General features: G+C 42.9%; 1 protein-coding gene and 1 long non-coding RNA gene across 4 annotated transcripts in view; one reads left to right on the forward strand and one right to left on the reverse strand.

Moving 5' to 3' along the window:
• CD46 (CD46 molecule) lies at positions 1 to 12,457 on the forward strand. 3 transcript variants are annotated; one of them, XM_072356278.1, is made up of 12 exons: positions 1 to 203; positions 927 to 1,118; positions 1,670 to 1,766; positions 2,378 to 2,463; positions 2,833 to 3,039; positions 3,700 to 3,882; positions 4,229 to 4,417; positions 5,036 to 5,227; positions 5,542 to 5,568; positions 6,013 to 6,079; positions 7,849 to 7,953; positions 9,253 to 12,457. In XM_072356278.1, the coding sequence occupies exons 1-11, from the start codon at positions 44 to 46 to the stop codon at positions 7,931 to 7,933; spliced, it is 1,485 nt and encodes a 494-aa protein (XP_072212379.1). In that variant the 5' UTR covers positions 1 to 43; the 3' UTR covers positions 7,934 to 7,953; positions 9,253 to 12,457. The 3 variants fall into 3 exon arrangements, with proteins under 3 accessions (XP_072212379.1, XP_072212380.1, XP_072212381.1); XM_072356279.1 differs by lacking the exon at positions 7,849 to 7,953; XM_072356280.1 differs by lacking the exon at positions 9,253 to 12,457 and having other exon boundaries at positions 6,292 to 7,953.
• LOC140262113 (uncharacterized) overlaps positions 12,219 to 14,578 on the reverse strand; it is a 9,876-nt gene continuing 7,516 nt past the window's right edge. Inside the window, exon 2 of the long non-coding RNA XR_011905813.1 lies at positions 12,219 to 12,587. This is a non-coding gene — a long non-coding RNA (uncharacterized lncRNA). The remainder of the gene's footprint in view (positions 12,588 to 14,578) is intronic.

Raw genomic sequence — 14,578 nt, forward strand, 5'->3', positions numbered from 1 at the left:
TCCCGCCGGCCGCTCCGCCTTAACGAGGAGGGCCGGGCACAAAATGGCGGCCGCCGTACCGCGGAGCCGAGGGAAGCGCAGCGCGCATGCGCCATGCTCTGCGCGCCGTCGCCTGAGAGAGGGACGCGGAGCCGCAGGCATGGCGGCGGGTGCCATCGGGCTTGCGGTGCTGCTGGCGGGGCTCGGAGCGGTGCGGGCGCAGGGTGAGCAGGAGACGCAGGGTTCGCAGCGGTGTGCGGTGCTGTGCGGGCCGCCACGGAGCGGGGTGGGGGGGATGGAAGGGGTTTTGTAAGCCTGGTGGAGGCGGGGAGCGGGTGGGGTGCGGGGCGGCCTGTGGGGAGCGAGGAGACAAAGGGAGCAGCCCCGCTGTGGGGATGGGTCGCTGTGATGCTGTGAAGATGAAAGTTAGTGGGGATATTATGGGTTTTTATGGGGTATTTTTGTGTGTTTTGTTCTTTTTTTTGTGCGACGGGAGCTCGGGGAGGGGCTCCCTTTGTGTTCGTTGTTTGCTTTTGCTGCTGTAAGGTGAAGAGGAACGTTGCTCAGAGTGGGTTGTGTCATCCACTGAATCAAAAAACACAAAAATAGGAACTAGAAAGTGGCGTGTTGTGGAGGTAGAACGCCAGAGGACCCGAGCAGAGCAGCAATGAAGCTGTGGCGGTGTGGAGTGGGTGCTGGGTGCGATCAGGGTGGGAACTGGAACTGTAACCTTAAGAGCTGTAAAAATAGTGCTGGCTTTTGGGTTGCTTAGTGGATATGCCTGGTTGTATGGGGATCTGAGCAGCCCAGTCTGGTGGGGCACCAGATGGGCTTTAAGGTCTCTCTTAATTATATGTTTGTATTAACGTCCTTAAAACCAACTGCAACGACCTCGCCTGTGCTTGCATCACCTCATGCTGATAAATGTTATTTCTTTCATTCCCCAGACTCCTGCAACCCTCCAGATAAGGTCCAGAATGCAGAGCTTACGGACAGCTTCAGTACAATGAGCAGCTTTCCTGTTGGAACCACTGTGAGCTACACCTGTCGCCCTGGCTATAGGAGGATCCCTGGGATGCCCAGTGATCGAACGTGTGGTGAAAACTTAGAGTGGTCACAAATAGAGCCGTTCTGTACAGGTAATGTGTGCGTGGACTTGTAGTGGTGATGCTAAGTCATGACCTGAAGCAGTGATTGAGCACCTGGTGGGAAGGCAGGGCCAACCCAGGGGAGCTCAGGTGCAAACAGTGCAGCTGAGTGACTAGAAGAGGTAGAATCAGGATCCACCTACTCCCAAACCTCATTTAAGGGCTGGTAGTGGAGGTGAGGGCACCTCTTGCTGGAGATCCCTGCCTGCCTGAGGCTTTCTGAAGGTAAACAGCTCTTTTCCTTCATTTCTGTATCCATGGCTGCTGCATTTGGACTCGTTCTCATTTGCTGTAGCCAAAGGTTTGCCACCCAGCTCTTATCATCCCATGATAGCATGACAGACCTCTTGCTTTTTTCTTTGTTTTCCCTTGTTATTTAACAGTTTCAGTTGTTTTTGAGTGAGAATTAATTTTCTGTATAATTTAAGATGAAGCTTGAAAGAATCACTAGTGACTTTAAGGGCGCCGTGTACCAAAGATGCAGTCATTGTATATAGATACAAAGATATAGGCTTGGTTTTTTTTTCCTTCCCTTTCCCCAGCGAGAAAATGTGGTCATCCAGGAGAATTAGAACATGGCTTTGTTCATGTGACAGATCTTACATTTGGCTCAGCAGCTACTTTTTCTTGTGAGAAAGGGTAAGTGGGTTTATTTGTTTGTTTGCTTTCTTATTTAGAACTGATTGGAACCAAACCCAAACTGAGGTTCTTGAGTTATAGTGGGACAAATTGTAGCAAAACTTGGTTTGATTCCCTGGCATTACTTGCATCAAATAAGGCTTAAAGTCTTTAGCAAGGTTTTGCCTGTGTTACCTTCCAACAACTTTTTCGTTGCCCCTTTGGCACAGTGAGTAAGTGTATATTCACTGTGCTTTGTTGTTTCATTATATAGCAGCCTGTTTGTGTGTAGCAAATAAACTCCAAAGCGTTAACCTCTCGCAGGCTTTTTTCTTCCTCCTTTCCTGTTTGCAGTTTATTTCTTTAGCACTGGTGGCTTGATGGTATTATGTGCACGTCTTAAAGGGGAAAGGTTTTGTCTGTTTCTTTAGTGATGTCTCGTTTCCTTCTCTCGTTTCTGAAGCTGAGCCTATTAACAAAATAGCTCTAAAGAAACCATTCTCACCACAGCAGATGTGTGGTGTGTTGTGTCTACGTAGTCACAGAACAGAGTTATGTGAACATTTCTAGCTGCTCCCTGGAGAAACAGATGTTCTTAATTTTCACCTATTTGAATGCTTTTGTCTGTCTAGGTACAGGTTATATGGAAATAAACAAATTTCCTGTGTAATCAAAGATAAAGGCGTTGACTGGGATGGAGGTCTTCCTCTATGTGAGAGTAAGTAAAGTACTGCTGTGTTTATGCTTTGTACTCAGACTGTGGTGGTTTATTTTATAGCATAGCTGTGTGCTGTACATTCACTGGTGAAAGAAATGATGGTAAAATAGGGCAGCACTTAATTTTTAGTTCTTGAGCTTGTTGGGGATGTGCCTGAGGAATCAGCACTGGAAAACCTCAGTTACTGTGGTAATAAGTTAATAGCTGTTAAAGTCTACCTATTGTTACGAATGACTACAGGTCTTTCTCAGGTAGAGCTGTAACATTTCTTGGTTCTATATCAGATTTTAAGTGCAGTGACTTGAAAATCGAAGCTCTTTGCTTAGGGGAACAGAATTCTGTTAGCTAACTTGTATGGTTTTGTTCTAGGAGTTCCTTGTGTACCGCCTCCAAGTATAGCCAATGGGCATTACAGTGAAGCAGACAGCTATGTTTATCAAACAACGGTAACCTATAGTTGTAATGATGTACAGAAAGGAGAAGATCCCTTCTCGCTGGTTGGTTCATCTTCTATTTACTGCACGGTTGATGAAAACTCAAATGGTGTTTGGAGTGGACCACCTCCACAGTGTAAAGGTTGTTTGCTTCTCAAATATATCTTATAGAACTCAAAAGTTTCAATAACTGCCTCTTGGGGAGATCAGGGAGCTGAGGGGATGGATGGTTTTCTCTGGAGAGAAGGAGGAACTTTGTCCTCTGTTGCTGTGAATTGATAAAATTCCAGCATGCATCAGATCAACTGCATTATGGATATTGATAAGAGCATAACACTGGACTTAAAGAATAAAATATGAGCATGCGGTTGGTAGAAGTGACAAGGACAAAGTGAAGGAGCTGAGCTCGAGTATGTGATAAAAGCATGTGTGAGCAACCACCGTGCTAGTGCAGAAATAAGTGTAAAGATTAGCAAGCATGTGGTCTTGCTTTGTGTTTGCAGGGAGAAAAGCCGGTTGCTCACATCTTGGCACTTGAATGCTAGCCAAAATCATTTTGTTTTCTGAAATTCTGCTGCTGTGTAGAGTGAAGTATGTGGATTAGAAGTGGGGTACGATTTTATTTGACTGGGTACTGTTGCAAGTCAGTGGCTTAAATCCGGGACCACCTGCGTGCTGGGGAAAGCAACACAGCTCAGTCCAAACAGTTGGAGGGACTAAGAAACTTTGTTACAAGTATTGAGTGCTATGAAGATACTGTTAACAAAGGTTTCAAAGCTGGTTTTCCTCTCGCTTATTTCAGTGGTCATCTGTGAAAACCCAGAGGTGGAACATGGAAGAAAATTATCTGGGTCTGCATCTCAGTATACCTATGGGAGCGCAGTTATGTTTGGATGTGATCCGGGCTATGTATTGTTTGGGATGGATGTAATTACTTGTCAAGAAAATAACACCTGGTATCCACCAATACCAACTTGTAGGAAAGGTAAGAGTTTACATAGGAATCCAACTTTTCTTGTATGTTTAGAGTATGGTTAAATCTTAGCTATAATTTGAAGTACTTACGCTGTAGTTGGAAGTGAGGAGCTAAGGGAGTTGATGCTGAGCCTCATCATCCAGGCATTCATGTGACATGATGTTTCTTTTAAGCCTTCCACAGGAAACATTTATACTTAAGATTATGGTAAAGGCAGACAAGAAGTTCTGACAATTCAGATAAGCTGATAGCATTGTATCATACAAAAGCAGTGTATACTTAAAGAGCTAATGAGTTTTAATGAGAACATTTAAAGCTTCTTACTGCTACGTTTGCCTTTAAATTTATTTTTTAGTTAGTGAAGATTCATGCAGTGCCCCAAAGATCTCCCGTGGAGAAGTGGTTCCACTGAAACTTGCATACTCAAGAGGAGAGTCTGCTCAGATAAGGTGCAGTCCAAACTGTGCTTTTCCTGATGGTGGTACAGAGGTCACAGTAACGTGCCAAGGACGAAATATATGGAGTCCTGAACCAAAATGTGCATGTGAGTAGAATTCATAATGAAGAAAATTAAGTGACAAGTTTGAAATGTTTGATATAGTAGTGTTTGACCCCTGAAGGTCAGAGGCCTGTCAGTGTGCCCAGCTGGTTACAGGTTATGTTAATAGGTTGTGAGTGCCATGATTTGAGTAACGGTACAGTTTTGTGCCTAGTTGGAGTTCTTTGGTCTAAGTTTTATGTATAGAAATGAATACAATTCAAGAGCCCATTGTGGAAGACCTGTTCAGGGAGTGCTAACTGAACGTTCTGCCTTTGAAGGTGACAGACTTTATACTTTTTTCTGTTCTTTTCTTTCCCTTAGCATGATGTGATCACTTGTATTATTAACAGAAAGATTTTCATTACTTTGATGCAACTCAGTGAGGGTGAGGTGTATATATGAGGTGTTCATACATCTGAACCATGTCCATCATCATACGTTTTTGCTGCCTCTGGGGAGCACAAAGCCTTTGCATATAATGTCTTAACGATCAACTGAGCATCTGATATTTACACAGATGTAGGGGCTTTTTGATGGCAACTTCTTTAATCTGTTCCATGCATCAGTTCTCAGACTGTCTTTTTTCTTTTTCTCCTTACTTTTAAAATATTGCCTTTCTAGGTGGTCCTGTATCTTCTGATTCCTCTCCAGTCATCAGCCACGGTAGAATAATTGAAGGAAAAAAAACTGTATATTCTGTAGGGGATTCAATTACAATTGAATGTTACGCAGGCTACACGTTACATGGTGCAGCTCGTATTGAGTATATTGGAGAAGGCAGATGGAGTCCAGAAGTGCCAGTCTGCAAGTTAAGTAAGTATGAACTGCAAGAATTTCCAGTGGAATGGAAATACATATAGAATATTTACTTCTCAGGATCATGCTTTTATATTCAGAAGTTATTAATTGCAAACCTTTATTTTGGCATGAGAAATAGAGATGTAGGTAAACATCCTTTGAAGAATTGGGATACTTAAGTTAAATAAAAGTTGCCATGCAAAACTGACCTGCTCAAGGGTCATCTTGGCAAGTGTTTGATTCATTTGAAACATCCTCATGAATACTTGTATAGTACGTTTGAATAAGAAGCATGCAATCCTCATAATACTCATTTACTCTGTTTTTAGGTACTTATATTATTGTCATCATTTGTGGTAAGTATCATATCCTTTCTGAATAATGTATGGCATGCTGTTTGTTTTTTATGTGGAGTTGATACTGTGGTCATTACCTGGGACTAATAAGAGCCATGTTTGGAGTTCTAGTTACTTCAAAAATGCTCGTCTGCTCCTAAAATCAAGCTTTCTACCACCACTTTATAAATGCATTCTGAAAAGTAATGGCACTGTTATGAGAGCTGTGGTAGTATTCCTGATGAGCTCGGTGGTGTTTTGCCATCTTGGTGATCACTTGTCTTGAGCTGAACTCTGCTGAAGAGTCTCGAGTGAAGTATCAAATATGTAATTGGGAATGAAGCCATGTGAGCTTTTGAGCATTGGAAGAGGAGGATGTTATATAGGATTCTGGAATTTTTGAGGAGGTCTTTCTCGTGAGCGATTTACTATCACTCTAAGGCTTCTTTTTAATTCTTCCTCAAGTGATCGTGGCACTTCTGGTGTTCCTGGCAGCCTTCTGGATCTTTAAGAAATTCATTTCACAGGAAGGGTAAGTAAGCCTTTTTTTTTTTTTATTGGCAATTTCTATGTGACAGCAAAAGCAGTGCTAACATATGTAGTTGCTTAAGCTTTATCTGCCTTCTTTCAATTGTGTGATGTCTGTATGTGAGCTTAGCAGCTAAAGTACCTAACAGCATATTTGACTGTTCTCGTATCTTTTACTTAGATAAGATGCTAATTAACGTTCCTGCTATTTTAAAGGATGGAGAAACGCTGTCCTTAGGCTTATATTTAACAGAGGTATGCTTAGCAATATTCACATCTGCTCGAAAACATGCCATTTTCTATCTTAAAACCAGTGGTACTGTTGGTTTATTTTGGCTTCACCTGCTTTATTTTTCACTTTTTGCCTGAATAAGCATCATGTGGTGTCACTAGGGAAAATCTCCTTAGGCTTTAAAAGCCAGAGTGGTTTATGTGATCTTGAAGCCTTGGAAGTGAGCTTCCTTGCTTCTGTGTGAGATGTACCAATGGTAGTGGAGGGAAACGAGATTGCTGCTGTGTTTTGGACCAGAAACAACCTGAATAAAATACCACAGAGTTATTTGAGCCTTTTTGTAACTACATTGACCTCAGTGGTCCTGTAATGTCTGAACAAATAGCAGGCATTGCTACTAGAATGTATAATGTGTGGGTAGACTTCAGTTTTGTCATTTGTGGTAGCAATGTTTGCTATCTTTACCTTACAGACTTGTAAAACCAACTGTAAAAGATTCAGTGCACAAGTAGTAGATTTTGTTTCTTTATGAAGCATGCAGGGCATCTTGCATTTTGAACTTTCTTTTCAGAGTAACTGGTTATATATGCTTTTTGGTAGAGAACTGGTGGTGGATTTAAATGCTTTGTGCATTGTTTCTTGTAGTGATGTCTTTTGTTTTTTAACCTTCTCACAAGAAATGCTGTTTTTTTGGAGAAGCTCTTTGTAACAGACTGAACACTGAAAACTTAGAGCAAATCAGGTCAAACAGTGGGGTGTTACCATATCCATCTCTCCAACACTCAAATTTCATTAGATTTAGTAAAAGAAATAATAATCTGGAGTTTGTGAGACAAAGGGATGCTTTCAGCAAAGCTAACCAGAGGAAATACTCCTGCAGTTCCTATTTGTAGCGAAGGACCTGTGGTGCTACTTGGGACAAGCCTGAAGCTAGCTTATATCCAATGAAGTTTTAGTGGAAGTATCTTCCCCAATAGGTAGCGTGGCATCTTTGCAGTGACCCCAGTGGCTGGGGCTGTGCTGCAAAGTAATGCAGTGCTTTTGAGTAATTGCTTTTTGTCCATCACTTGGTTCATTTGCAACCTGGATAGCCCAAATGCAAGCTAGTGCTACTCTGGCAGCACTTTCTGCCTTCGCCTGTGTGAAAACTGCTCAGTTTGGAAAAAGAAGTGATCTAAAGGAAATATATCGAAAAGGAAAACAAAATAGCATTGTATTCCTGAAAATCCCATGCCATCTTACTGCATCCTGTGCTTTCCTTGAGCTCCATTGCTGCGAGTGCCTGACTGTTAAATCCCATTCTTATCTGAAAGCCCAATCTAATCTCATTCTGCTAGGGCCTAGGTCTCACTTGTTTTCTGGATTCCTGAAGCAGCTGAGCCTTTCTGAACCACTGTGCTTCCAGTATCTCATATTGTACCTTGGCTGTGTTTGTCTATAGCATACAGCTAAAGCTGTGTCTTGCCCTCTGCTGCTTCTGTGTTCAGTCTGTCAGTTTAATAGGACATTCAATTAGACCTTTTTCCCCTTTTGCTGTTCAGCTTTTACACAGTTGATGAGAGTGGCAAGAAAACATGTATTTTAAATACAAATATGTCAGCTGAGATGGAAGAACTGCAGAAGTGAATTAATTGAATCTTGAAAAGGTATACACTTTCCACTTCATTTGGACGTTTACATTAAGCTTAAGTGTCTTTTTTTAATAGTTTACCCTGAATTTTAGCAGTATGGAATCCAGTGAACCTCAGTTTCCTATAGGAAAAGCAATAAGAAGCATTCATTCATGTCCTCCTTTCAGAGGAAACCCAATTACATGTCTTTTCTGCAATTAGCACCTTCCAAAATCTGGCTCTTTGAGCCTTGTTGCTGCAGGACAGATGTAAGACAGAAGAGATCAACTTGACTCTTCCTCATCAGTGTTTTGTTGTTACTGTCTTAATGGCTTGAATTTGCACAAGAAGTGTTGTTGTGAACTTGGCTTTGTGTTGCTGTTCTCCATTGCACAAGTTCTGAGAAGGTAATGACTGAAACATCAGGTTTCTTATTCTGACTTAAAGTCTCTTCATATGAATTATCTTGTGAGTCTCCCCAGTTTTGATAAGCTTGAGAAGGCATAAATGGCATTGAGCTTAAAGTTGATTCCAAGGTAACGTGTTAATGAATGCCATCTCTGAAATAAGGTGTTCCTAATTGAGAATTAGCCTTCTGGTTTGTTGGCCTTACTTTTGGGGAGAGAGAATCTGAAACTCCCTATCACAAGCAAAAGGGAGGTCTGGAATAAGAGAAATAACGCTGTGGCAAAGCTCTGAAGGCTTTGTGCAGTATTGAAAACTCCTCGGAGACATCAAGTAATGGTGCAGACGTTGGTTGGTTTTGGTTTGTTTGTTGGTTTTCTATGAAAGAAAAGCTGTGTTATTCAAGAGTTTGAAAATACGTGGATGTGGGCTTTAAGTGGTCGTGGCTGCGATCATAAGTTTATAACCCTCTCATGTTTAAGTACTGTATACATTCTACAGTGAGTTACAGAATCAAATTTTCACTCATGCTTGGTTAGAATGTAATTTATAGCCAGAAGCCATCGGACTGCATATAAAACATATGAGTTGCTCACAATGTAGCCTCCAATTGAGTTAGGAATCGTATAAGTGCTCTGTCTGTGCTCAGCTCCTGATAATATTCTGGCATGGTTTCTTCATCACTTGAAATGGTCCACTTGGATCAAATCCTCTTCTAATCCTTGGGTTATTCTTTACACTCCAGAGGGTGAAACTGAAGCCAAAATCCCACTAAGTGTATTGACTGCTTAGTAGGAAGCAGACAAATGAGTTAGCTTCATGATTTCACCTGATGATTCAACTCTACATCTGAGGATGTGCTTCCAGAATAAAACGTAAGAGCTATTTAAATGAAAAAATCCCTGATTTGACTTATTTTTCTGTTTGTAGGAAGAGTGACAGCACTCCACATACTGCCAAATATACGAGCTGTAAAGCATGAATGACTCTTTCAGAGGGTGGGAGGGAATTTGCAGTTGGATGTGCCTATCAGAAATGAAAATGAGCGCGCTTATTCGCCTACGGATACTGAACATACCTCACACTGAGTTTTATGCTACTGGTTAACTGTAGTAGGGAATAGTAGGATAAAAAAAGAACAGAATTGTCTGCTTGTTTTGTTCTGGGTCATTCACTGTCTCCTCTATGTATGTAAAATGGACTTAGAGGCTCTTCCTGCAGCACACATCGCTGTCTGTCGGCGGGGAGCACTCCTTCCTTACAGAAGACTGTCCAATGTTAGCTCTGCTCACTAAGTTTCTACTGCATTTCTCCATCACTTTTGCAGTTAAGGTGGTATAAATGTCGCCCCTTATGTTCTGTAATGCTTTAAGTGTTCGCTTTTCTTAAGAGATTGGTGCAATTTAAGGCCGCCTCTGTTTGAAACTGTTGCAATTTAGATCTTGTATCTGCTGCTTTCTCGTTTGCCAAAGTTGATTTTGTATATCTGATGAATTAAAATGTGCCTTTGAATCAGAGATTTATAGCTTTTATAATGCCTTTTGAGAAGGAAAGAAGGTATAGTTCAAAGGAGCTGTAATGGACTTGTTGCAATGGGGAAGTGAGGTTTCCCTAGCAGGGGTATCCTCTGTGTTTGTATTTGTCAGCCTGCTGACAGAAGGAAATTAACCAAAACCTACTGAGAATCTGTGTCCATCCTTGGGGTGTCTGATATGATTATTATTATAAATATTGTTATTTTTTGAGTCTTATTTTTTTTGTTATTATTGTTATTTTTGAGTCTTCGTGTCCATGTCAGAGATGATTCTGTTGCTTTTCAGAATAGAAAGGCTCCCCCTATATGAATTTAGCTGAGCTAAATGAGGACAGGTTTTGGCTTTGTGGGTTTGCTGCCAACATGCAGGCAGCTTTTATGCACTCATTTTCCCAGAAGGAACGAGTCACCTGGCATCAGGTGGCTGAGGCATTGGCTGGGGTAGATTGGCACTGCTATTGGGAACAGGTTGTTTCAACAGCACGGAATTAGTTAGGGTTTCATTGGGCTCTTTGGGACGCTCCCAGTGGTTGTTTTTGAGCGTTCCTAACAGTCTCCAGTTATTAAGAAGGGGTTTTTGGCTATGCTGAAGTGCTCGCTGTTCACGGCTTCTCCAATAGCTGATGCCTAGTTTGCCAATTGCTTGTAAGTACTGTAAAAATCTAATATACTGAGAATTGTGAGTGTTGCTCATTAGCTGGCTTGTGTGTGGCATTTCCAAATATACCGAAATAGACCGAATGCTTGAGTGAAATGACTGTAAAAACTTGGCTTTATTTTTTATATTTTTATGAATGTAAAGATGAGCGATGGCTTGTATTATGACAAATAAAGATCTTATTTGGCAGTAAGCGTTTGTCTGTCATTTGTTGCGTGGTGGACGGCTGTGTTGTGTTTTCCTAGAGGAGAACGTGAGTTGGGTACACGTGAAAAGCCAGGTGTGAGGTTTGTGTTCCAAACGTACTCTTTGGTTTCTGCATGGAAATGTGTGGTCAGCTGCCTCAAGGTGAAACCAGTCAGAGGAAGGGCTAGAAAACTAGTGTGCATTGTTTTGTGATTAATGATTGTTATTAGCTGCTATAGACTGGAGCACTTGGGCTTGGTGCTGGCACAGAGGCTGGCTGCGATGAAAGCATCGTGTTGTTGCCATCTGCTGGCGTGTCAGTGGTAGTAGGTGTCCACATTACCAAAATCAGCATTAGTGCTCACTGCTGAGTGTGTGTGGGGGGTGTGATGTGCAAAGAGAGCTGGGACTGAAATGAGACTCAAGGAGATTGGATGGTCGTCCAGCAGGGAACCACGTCATCTGTCTACCTGAGACAGAGCCTGATCCCAAGTAGCACACAGTTTTATTTAAAAGAAGAAGCTGTGAGTAAATAACAGGTTAAAGCAAACAAATAGCACATGGGATACAGCAGGCAGGAGGGAGGCTGGCTATGCTGCTGTGCGTGAGCCCTGACTTGCTCAAGGTGAAGGACCTCAGTTGGGTGTTAGAGCAGATGCTCTGCTTTCCCCTTAAGCATCCCATGGTGCTGAGTGTCCTCCTGTGCTGCAGGATGGTCGGTCAGAGGTGTAACTTCGGCTCAGAGAACAGGAGAGCATGCAGGATGTTTGTGAAGCAAGGTCGTGCCTCTGCTGGCGTTTATTTATAAGGACTCTGGGGCTGGGGGGGGAATGAAGTTTTCCATTTATTGTTGCTTTTCCCCCTACATCATAACCGATTTCAAATGGTGCTAGACAGAAACTGAGACTCTGAACACCAAGAGAAATCGGTCAGCCTGTGTAAGAGACATTTTTTTCTGGCTCAGAGAAGATCCTCTTGCAGATGACAGCTATGCATTCTTTAAAGAAGACTATTCAGTGGTCTATTGAGTGCTTCATCCACTTTCTGTGTGTGTAAACGTGTTTGACAGCAGCAAGGTCAGGCAAAAGTAGTTTAGTTTGGCTTCATTTTTGTGGTTTGGATGCAGAAGTATAAATGCGTAGCAAAACGTTACTGGAAGGGAGCAGCAATAAGCTAAAGAACAAGTAATTTTAGGAAAAGGAGAGGATTCTGTGTGCATCAATGTGATTTCATCACTGTTATTGAAGGCACGTGTGGGTTTTGTTGACTGTTGAGATCAAACTGTCAGGGGGAGCCTCTCTGTTTGCAGAACAAGTCCCTGGAAGCTGCAGGATGATAATGCTACAATGAGAAGATCCCCAAGCACACAGGGAAAGTACATTTGCTCTAAGTTAGTAAATTAAATGCTAGCTTCCTAGTGACTTAAATAGGAGAGGAAATGTACTCTTTGCCTGTCAGGGTGTAAGAAGCACCGTGCTGGTTTCCATGCAACTTTTGGATGACTTTACTCTGAACAACTTGAACTCAGCAGCCATTGTTTATTAAGTAGAAATACATTGGAAGGAAGATTCTCCTGTTGTGGCCCTAACTTCCAGAGGGTGCATACAGTGATTGTATAGTGTCTAGGAATCAGATGACATTACAGAAAGGATGGTTGGCAGGGAAAAAAAAATGATGGGGGAAAGTGCTGGTTTAAGGATAGGCTGTCGGTGAAGTTAGCAGCTGCTTGATCTCCTCCCACGCTGTAATTCTTGCTCCTAGAACACTGATTTCAAATGGTGCTAGATACAAAGTGGGAAAATCTAAGCCACCATGTGAAACCAGCTTCCAGAGGAAGACAGATCTTGCACGTGGCTGCAGGCTGAAAGTCCTTCATCTCCACCGTACCTGGAGGAAGAATTAATGTATTTGATGTTATTAGAAAGCGAGACGATGACCGCTGGGTTAGTTATTTTATTGCTGTGTTTTTGAGCATCCCATGGACGACTGAGGCTCCTGTAGGAGAAATGAGAAGTGTTCTGTAGAAGCCCACTGCTCAGCAGGGACTGTATTTTCCTTTGCTCACCAGGTAGAGTAGTGAAGCTCTTCCCAGCAGGTGGTGGAAAAACATCTGGCTTCAGTGGTGCTGACTTTGGAGGAGGGGGAAGAAAGAAGTTTGTGCCATCCAGAAGCAATCTGTCATCCCATTCAGATATAGTCAGTATCCCCTGCCCTAAGGCAGTGTTGTGGCTTTCTGTCACTAACTGATCTCGGTGTCAACACGGGACAGGTGGGCATACAGAACTTGGGTGCCCTTGGTGACAGGGAAGGGTAACGTGACTATCATTATGGGATGTGGCCTGTAAATAGGGTGCTCTTAAAAAGCAGGGAGGGCAGGGCTTTGTGATAAAGCTGAAATCCCAGCAGCAAAAAGGAACTTTTAATGAGAATAAATGACGTGGAAATGACTTTGAGCAGAATGAAACCTAAAATGGGAGCGTTTGAAAATATAACTGTAAATGGTTCAACAAAAGTTGCTGGGGAGGTGGGAGAGTGTGAAAATGAGTGGCTGACGGCTATTGGGAATGGAACGGGTGCGAGCAGTGCTGTGGTGCAGCCGTGGTGGTTACCCTGCAGCAAATGTGTAGGAAGAGATGGCTGGCTGCAGGCCTGCCAACCACTACACTCGTGCAGTTTGCAAACTGTTAGACCCTGGCCGTTGTCTCTAACCTGTGCTCGTGCAGAAGCTGGTGTGAGGTGGAATCGAGGTCAGCAGAAGCAGAGATGTGAGTTTTACTTATTGATACCCCAAGGTTTTGGCAACGCTTAGCGTCGGTTTTGTAACCACACCGAGAATCTGCTTCAGTGTCTGGGTTTTCTAATGCACACCCACAGATAGCAGAGGAAAGCTCAAGGAAAAAAGCATGTCCTTCCAAGAAAGGGGGGGGATGGAGGAAGGGGAAGGAGCTGTACTAGATTACAGTCTGGATATTTACTGTAGTTTCTAAATCCATTAACTGGGGCAGCAGGGTGAGAGAAAAGTGGAAAGCAGGTTCCCTCCCCAGTGTCCATCTTGCTGGCACAGTTATTTATGAGGCATCCTATATTATCAGCATAAAGGTTTACTATTGAGAAGCTGGGCTGCGAGGTGCTGCTGCCAGAGGTCGGCCGTGGCACTGCGAGGACCACCATGGCATCCTTTGGACACAGGCTGATATGAGAGCATCCCTGGAGGTGTGAGGCATAGGGAGATGTTGAGTGCCTCTGACCCCTTCCCCTTTGCCCCTCCTATAGCAGCCAAACCTTCCAGAAATAGCATGCAGCAGTTCAAGACCAATGGCTCCTTCATTATTTATAGTTCGATTAAAAACAAATTTCCCTTTGGCATGATTAATATGATGCTGTTCCTCCTGCAGAGCTCCCTAGGTCTCACCAAACCCCACTTCCTTGCATGCAGCTGGGAGGTGCACAGCCTTTGCTGCTGAGCTGCAGGTACACCTTACAGTAAGGATACATCTGTGACAGTGTGTTCTCTTATTTCCAAACCCAATAGCATGCTGGGGCAGGCAGTGTGCAGGAGGAAGGAGAAAAAGAGAGCGGCTCAGCACCATGTGATATGCACAGTATGCATATATGCAAAACCAGTGCTTGTCTCAAGCATTCGCTGGGTGTGTGTTGGATGTGTATGTATGGGGACACGTGCAGAGACAAGCAAATACAATCAGTTGGAGTTGGCTTTGTCAAAGTATTCCAGTAATAGCAAAGGAAGTACAGTGTTATTGTTCTGTTTTTTCCCTCCTTTTCTGACGTATTTTAGCAGCAGCAGCAGTGTGCTATAGCTTCTTTCAGAGCAAACTCTCTAAGCCTTTCAGGACTCCATCCTGCTTTATATCCTATAG

Source organism: Excalfactoria chinensis, chromosome 23 (assembly GCF_039878825.1).
Source record: "Excalfactoria chinensis isolate bCotChi1 chromosome 23, bCotChi1.hap2, whole genome shotgun sequence".
Taxonomy (NCBI): Eukaryota; Metazoa; Chordata; class Aves; order Galliformes; family Phasianidae; genus Excalfactoria; species Excalfactoria chinensis.